Source organism: Choristoneura fumiferana, chromosome 16 (genome assembly GCF_025370935.1).
Source record: "Choristoneura fumiferana chromosome 16, NRCan_CFum_1, whole genome shotgun sequence".
Taxonomy (NCBI): Eukaryota; Metazoa; Arthropoda; class Insecta; order Lepidoptera; family Tortricidae; genus Choristoneura; species Choristoneura fumiferana.
In genome coordinates, this window is record NC_133487.1 from 8214986 (window position 1) to 8223008 (window position 8023).

The 8023-nt window shown below is 36.8% G+C and overlaps 1 protein-coding gene across 1 annotated transcript; it reads right to left on the reverse strand.

The window, feature by feature from the left end:
- Window positions 1–3689: 3689 nt before the first annotated feature.
- Window positions 3690–7423, reverse strand: LOC141436108 (juvenile hormone-binding protein-like). The gene is made up of 5 exons (XM_074098963.1): window positions 7290–7423; window positions 6299–6527; window positions 6070–6194; window positions 4654–4806; window positions 3690–4046 (listed from the first exon to the last, which is right to left on the reverse strand). Exons 1-5 carry the CDS (start codon window positions 7351–7353, stop codon window positions 3892–3894), a joined length of 726 nt encoding a protein of 241 aa, XP_073955064.1. The 5' UTR covers window positions 7354–7423; the 3' UTR covers window positions 3690–3891.
- Window positions 7424–8023: the final 600 nt, after the last annotated feature.

Sequence of the window (8023 nt, forward strand, 5' to 3'; positions counted from 1 at the left end):
TCATAATTATCTAAAGAAATAAACACGAAAGCGATATTACAACGAAATTTGTAATTGAGATAGTTTGAGCCCTGGGATAGTTTTTATCCCGGTAAATTGCACAGTTCCCACGGGATAGCGATAAACGAATTCTTCGTGGACAGAGTCATGAAATGGCGCCATTTCATGATTTGCCTAGGAATTTCGTGATCCGGCCGGCGGGTTTTACGATCGGATAATATTATAAACGCGAAGTTTTTTTTTATATAAAAAATAGGCTTACGTTTGGCCTCAATCTCTATTGATGTAAGGCGAAGATGAGGCCTTAGATAGTACACATTTGCCTAGAAGGTGTCTGTTTTGTGAGTAGGTATGTGCGTGTGTGCGTGTGTGTGTGTGTGTGTGTGTGTGTGTGTGTGTTTGTTACTCCTTGACGACAAAACGGTTGGACGGATTTGGACGTAATTTGTTTGTTTGTTTGTTTATACTCTTTATTGTACAAAAAGGAAAAACAAAAAGGACAAATTTGAAGTGTAGATAGCCGGACGTCTGGAATAACACATAAATTACTTTTAACTCGAAATTTCCACAGGATTGGGATAAACTCTCGAATGCAATTTGGGGGAATTCTTATTAAATTTAGTATAATTCCGGAATTTCAATTCTTTTGCTGGATCTAATGATTTACGCGTGCGAAGTTGAAGGTAAATGTATGTATTTATATACTTATGTAAAAGAAATCTCAAAGTGGTCTTACTAAACAGTGTACGGTATTAAGCCACAAAACGACGCCAAGCCCGTGTGAAGAGCGTAATAAAACAAGTGGCAAACCCTCCGCGGAGACTTGTACAAGCGTGATCAGGAAAGGGCGGGTATCTGCAACTTAGTATTCTGTCTCATTTACCATCAAAGGCAACTTCCCGCACTAAAATGGTAGTCAAAATCACTCGAGTGTTCTCTCATCAACGGACGGCATATAAACTTGGGCATAATCTATCACAGGAACTCGTGAAAAAGGTGCTTTTATGTGCCATGTCGTCAATCTTGGACGACGTTTAATTCCACGGAAAGATACGCTCGCGGTCTTGACACTAAATTTGAGGCAAAAAGATATTATGAAAGTACCTTTGGCGCTCGTAAGGAAGGTGATTTAAGTTCTTGCGTAAGTGTAATAAAGTTATTTCTACGAACTTATCAAAAGTCGCGGTGGCCTAAATGATTCTAGCTTAAAAACTAGCCACTTCTCACTCTGAGCATTTTATCACTTGTGTGCAACTTTTATATAACATCTGCGTTCGCTCCTGGTTGCGCTGTGGTTTAATCTGGGCCTTGATAATCAATACTTTTCTGCTTCATAAAAATTTATTGTATCTCATCATCATCACCATCAGACCTATGTCCAACGTGGACGTCCCATTAGACTTCCAGTTGCTTCGGTTGGAAGCGGCCTGCATCCACCGTGAACCCGCAGTTTTAACCAGCTCATCCGTCTATCTCGTTAATGGACGTCCTAAGCTGCGCTTGCTGAGCCGCGGTCCCCATTGAAGAACTTTTCGGCCCCAAGGGCCAACTGCTCTCCGTGCTATATGACCTGACCATTGCCACTTCAACGAGCTAATTTGCTTGGCTATATCGGTAACCCCTCGTTCTTCTACGGTGCATTTGAGATTGTATCTTATTTATTAAAATTATTTGATAGAAATTATTCAAATTTTCCTTTAAAATCAGACCTCTGAATGGCAGATAATTTCTCCCTAGCTTTTACAAACATATTACAGTAAAATAACATCGAATACGGTCAAAGTAACAAGATGTTAAGATGATTGTGGCCCCCAGGTGCGGGTCATTAGAAACGCCATCAACCGACCGGTATAAGCGTTTTTCCTAGCAACGCCTATTACGTTTTTGTGCTCATTTTCCCTTTAGAAGTATTTGAAGCCAACGTATAAATAAAAGAGATAAATATTACTAGGACTTAAGTACATAAGCCTATCCTCCGGGGACGGAAACGCGGGCAATTTTTGGGTCTATGGAACCCATCTATCAACTATCAGCATATCTTGTAAACTTGAATTGATATTAATTTCTAAACGTGAATTTTTAAGCGTATACTAACGTAATATTCGTTTATTTTCGTTATATTGACTATCTTTTTGAAGCAGACAGCTTTTCCAAACACGTTTTCTATTCGCTACTGCACTTTTGTATTTTAAATTAAATAGGTAGGTACCCATTTCTTAAATCAGGCGGGGCTTACGGCGGGTTAACGATTTTGTAGGTTCGCCTCCTGAGGCTTCGATGGTCAAATAAAAGGGAATTTAGAGGCACACGGTATAATAAAATAATATCAAAAGGGAAAGTATTTACAATGAAATATGAGACTAGGAAAATGGAAGGTTATGAGTTTCACGTTATAGATAGAGCTCTGTACAGGACCGCGTCGCCGGAAGGATTGTCGCTCCGCTTCTCGACTGGCCTTCTGGGCAATTCAAATAATTTTGAATACACCGCGCAGTGCGCAGATGTTTCGACACTGTGGAACCGACTGCGGTTAAGAGGGGTAATGGTTTATCTGGACGCTACAATTTAACTGAGAAAGTGTTAATCATTCACAGCGTATCGAGTCATACATACATGCATGGCTCAAAAGTATCTACGGATCAGACGTAAAAGTAGCTTTACATTGCAGGGCAGCGACGCTAACGAGTTATTAAGGCATCGATTGAATGCCGCAATGTAGGTTAGGTACCTAATGCAATCCGCAGCAAACATTATTATAACTGCGTTGAAATTACATTAAATACCTAATTGGAAAAAAGTACTGATATCTAAATATATAAAAAATTGCGACAGCATTTTGAAAGTAACTGTTTAAAAAAATTAAGGTTCCATTGATAAGAGATAGCAGGAAAATTATTAAAATAAAATAATATGGTGTCAATTGAAATATATCTTTAGAGTGGCAGCGCCATATTTAAAATTTACTGTCAAGTGGCGCGGCCATTTTGAAAAAAATCTTTCTTGAGTGCAATGACACCTACGAATTAATTTCGCGAATTTTATGAAAAATATCACCAAAAAAAACCACTTTAAAAAAATGGCATATCTAATTAAATAACAATGAATGACCTTCAATTTCTGTGAACTTTATTATTCATTATCAAATATCTGATAATCAAGTTTTTCTCAGTCATGTATTAAATAACTATAATTACAAAATAAAACAATTACCTGTAGAAAACACTGATTTATTTCGTAAAATATTAATTTATTTACGAAACAAATCTCTTTTATAATCTTTCAATATCAAATAATAGTATAATACGAGGTTTCCAAAAATATCAGCGCACGGCAGCGGCCACACAGTGAAACTTGAGTAAACGATAAGAACGAAATTTCTTCCGTAGTGTTGTCGCGGCCGTTAATAAATGCCATCCTTGTCTATTTATGAACGCATTCTGCAAGAATAAGCAAGCGAGATATAGATCTACCAGTTTATATTTATTAGTGAAATATGACACCCGCCAACGACCGGGAGCCGTTCGCTTGCCACTTAAGGGTTTTTGACAGGCTGCCGGGAGCCGGTCGCGTGCCAAACAAGGGTGTGCCGGGACCCGGACGCTTGCTACTCCAAGGGTTATTTTTTAATCTCTTAACCTACCTACCTACTTAACTAATTCTAACAAATTTCTGAAAATAAAAATTAGTAATTTATGTATGTATGTAAACTCTTTATTATACAAAATAAGTAACAAACACAATGATCGATAACAGCATTTAAATTTTAATGTTAATCGATATTTTTACGCGACTGTTGTCAATTTGAATTTGAATTTGATGTAATATTGTTATTCATATCGATAGTTTTATTTACTTGCAACCTTAACTATCAACAGCCAACAACACCTCCTTTTAGATGTCTTTGAAGAACGATGATGCAGGAAGCAGTTTTGCCGCCGTTCTAATATTATGAATGACAGATTTGTACGATTCTCTCACTAATTCACAAAACGCCTTGGCTCTTAATTCTTCAATCTTTTGTTTAGATAGCGTATTGAAGTCATCATCTGAAAAAGGTAAAATATTCTTGATACTTTTCGACTGATATTCAAAATTCGTATTGACTTTTTAATACAAGTTTAGCACTTTTGATAAAATGTAAAAAAAGCGATTCTGATATTTTTAAATGATTAATAAATAAATGGGCCAATCAACTTTTTAGTGTTGTTATTCTGTCCAGTGACACAGGAGACATCAGTGATACACTTTGTTAGAAAAATGTTTGCAATTTATACTATTAGCATGGCAATTTATAATTTTAGGAGATGAGCCCTGATGGAATTGCCTTCAAACTGTCGCAACTTCTAACTTTTAGTGGATTTGCACCTCATAAAATACTTTTAATAGGTGACTCAGGAGACGCTACTATGGCAACAAGTTACACTAAAAAGTTGACCCAAATAAATAAATATCACGTGACACCAAATTGACCTTGTCCCAATATAAGTAGTCCCAATGTAAGCAGAGCTTGTGTTATGGGTACTAGGCAACGGATAAACATATATTTTAATAGATAGAGACCTTAAGTAAATACATATTAAGCACCCAAGGCCCGAGAACAAACATTGGGCTATGCGGTCGTCAAATTAATAATTTCTAATGTTAAAAACATACCTTGAAGCAATGCTTGGGCTAACTCGGGGTTTGTTTGGGTTACTGGAATCGTTACAACCTGACACGTGATAGTTTCTGGGCCAACCTCGAAGTGTCTGACACCTTTATCGTTTGTATTCAGCTCGTAGTTGTATGTTGCTGTCCCCAATACGCCTGAAACATTAATTTGTTTCGTTAATGTATTGATCACAAACAAAAGAAAATATTTAGCCCCTCCTAAGCCTGCGTGTCCACTAGAGATCTCAATCTGGTCGTCTTCAAATCTAGGGTGAATGGGCATGTTCTTTTTAGGCAAGCGTATTCATCTTAGTCCATACATAATTATCTTCGCCTACCATCAGGCGTGATTGTGTTCAAAGCAAGCCTATTTTTGTGTAAAAACCGGCCAAGAGCATGTCGTACACGCCCAAAATAGGGTTCCGTAGCCATTACGAAAAAAATGAGTAATATTTTTCTAAGAATTTCGTATTTTATACGGTTTCTTCCAAGTTTAGGCATACCTTAGGCTGCTATTTACTCTTAAACTACTAATAATGCTCAAGCAAACTTAGCCGTTATAGTCTTCCTTGAAAGTTTGATAAACTAACTACTATTCTGAATTAGGTATTTCTGGGAATCGAGCCCAGGTCCTTAGCATTCCGTGCCGCGTGCCATACCCCTACACCACCACTGGACAGGAGTACAGACGAATTTCTTCTATGCACACTGCACACATATCTCAGGTTGCTTTTTTCTACTAGGTACGATACTTAAGCAGCAGCACTAGCGGCATCTATATTTTGTTCTCATCGAGAGACGTAACACCCTTTTGGAACTAACGGCTCACCCAGACAAAAATGTTTAAGAATCAAATTGTAAATTATTGAAATGGTTTTATATTCGTACCGTAAAAGTAACAAATTTGGAGTTGAAATAAAGAATACAAAAAGACTCCAAATCACAATTACAAAAACTTCGCTCCACTGAGCTGTTTCCACCAGAGCGACGCTGATCGTGAATTATCAGCAGAGCTCGAGGATAGGCTCTATTGATTCTTGACAAACACATTTCTCGCAACGCATCTTAGCACATCCCTGGTGGAAACGCAGCCTAAGAATTCAATAAGCTTAAGACAGTGAGGAGCATCAATGACCTTGAGTTGTGCCACTCTTCACACATACTGTCGGTTGCCTCTAATTGAAAGAGATATAACGATGCCATGGCAGTGCCGTTTATTTTGGCTTGACACGATCTTATTACGGTCATGGTATAATATGGTGTAGTGGGCAGAGACCTTAATGATTTACGCGTGCAAGGCCGCGGGTAAATACTAGTTATTAATAAATTATTAAGGTTTTCGTGGTCTAGTAAAGGAACGTTGTGGGAAGCGAACGAAAACGTTATATATAACAACAATCGTTACTACTAGGTACTTACTTCCTTTCCCTGTTACCGATCCTGTAAAACTCTTTGCTTTCTTTGGAAATTCAACAGTGACGTCAGCAACGATGTCCAGATCGGCTTTTGTGGTAAGAACTACTGATTTTGCAGTAGTATCCATTCTAAAAATATTGATTTAATGATCCAGTTAATCCTATCTAACAATACAGTACTTCAAATCTTAGCAAAATGATAAATAGACAATACTTTCAACTTACTAACTTACTTAAAATCTGAAATGGTCTGATGTTTTAATCCTTTGACGATTACGTTCTTGTATTTATAAATTATTCCGACGCTATCATCAAATTCAACATTTCTTGAAGGTATGTTCACTGGATCTATAGGTACAAAGCCATATCGAGCGTCTCCTTGATATGTTCTTCCTAAAAATGTCGTTGTTGATTTGCTGAGACATTCAATGTCAGCCCTGTTGCATGACACCAGGAGTCCGTCTAAAAACAGCCAACGCCATCAAATAGATTAAAAAAATTGTTAAATTGAAAGGTAGAAAGAAAGAAAATACACACTGACAAAAAAAGATTTGCTAACAGTTACAAAAAAAAAAGTTGCTTGTAACATAACTTGAGTGACTACAAAACAAAGGCCTACTAGTAGCTAAATGTTATGTGTAATCTTACAAAACCAGTTTTGCAATATTCGCATAATTTTGGTTCCTAATTAGTAAATTTTGGCTAAACGTCAAGTAACCTAACTAGTTGAGCTACTTATCCTTTTTTCTCAGTTGTTGTATATTTGCAATAATGTCGTTGCGTCAAGTGTTGATAAATTTGATGTTGGTAGTGTGAATAAATTTATTCACAACAACACTAGACACAAAAATATTATTGCAAATAGACAAATACTACACGAAGGATATAGTGTGTGATTGTGGCTGCAAAATGGATACTGGCTTAGCATAATCCTGGAACGGTACAAACACCCCTTTTTTCGATTTTCAGCCCATAGCAGTTTGAGTGTCAGCATGGTCGGTAATACTCGAACCGCTATAGGTACATTTATATTACACACTAACTACATAGGTAAATAAGACTGTAGTAGAAGGAGAGATAATTTGTAGACTATGAACATAATTAAATGTACCAAGTACCAACACGACTATCTATGACTTTTTTATCAAAGTTTGACTTGTAACGCAGGATTGCCGTCAATTCCTCAAAACAAATTAATAATCTGACATTAAATACACTCCTTACCTTCTTCTGCCAAGGCACTCCCGGTGAAAACCATAAATAGCCAAAACACCGTCCACATCATCATTTTAAAAGTATTATTATAATTATTAAACTACAAGAACCACTAATAATTTCACTAAGCGACTGACACGGTAATTTTATCACAAGAGTTTATATACGTCGGACGTTATCAAATCAAATTATAAACAAAATTGAAAATGAACCCAGTTTTAGGTCAGGAGCTATCTCTTGTGCAACATACCTACCTAATAACTTGACCTTTGCATTGGTACAAATAAGCTGGACTTGTACAGTTAATACACAGCAAGGATTTAAAAGGACATGGCCATTGGCCACATAACGCTAAGTTCTGTCTAAAAATTCATACTGTCATTTTCGTAGCCCCTTGCAGGCAGAAGCAGCAGGCAAACTCTGCCGCGTCTTATCGTTTTTTTTTATAAATGATTATGTACAGTATAAAAACTAACATGATTCTTTGATGTATTTACTTAGTAGGAAAAGCATTTCAAATGCGTGTAATTGGGATGTCCCAATTTTTGACAACAAATCGAAAACTATTTGGAGAAATAGGCTTTGTGAAGCGTTTTCAGAAATCAGATTCCAAAAATTTGATAAATTGAATTAAATAAACAAAATTTAAGTAATGACCCTCATTTTACTTTACCCCTGCAGTGTCCCGTTACAAAGGCAGTTATAAAGCAGGTATACACTCTTAAGCAAATTGACAGTTTGAG

Bases quoted from the DNA above. Each gene is read 5' to 3' on its own strand.
- LOC141436108 (XM_074098963.1), bottom strand. From the start codon at position 7,353: ATGATGATGTGGACGGTGTTTTGGCTATTTATGGTTTTCACCGGGAGT. The intron at 6,195-6,298 runs GTAAGTTAGTAA...CAATATTTTTAG, and splicing joins CAGACCATTTCAGATTTTAA to AATGGATACTACTGCAAAAT. The intron at 4,047-4,653 runs GTATGTTTTTAA...TACCTTTTTCAG, and splicing joins AGCCCAAGCATTGCTTCAAG to ATGATGACTTCAATACGCTA.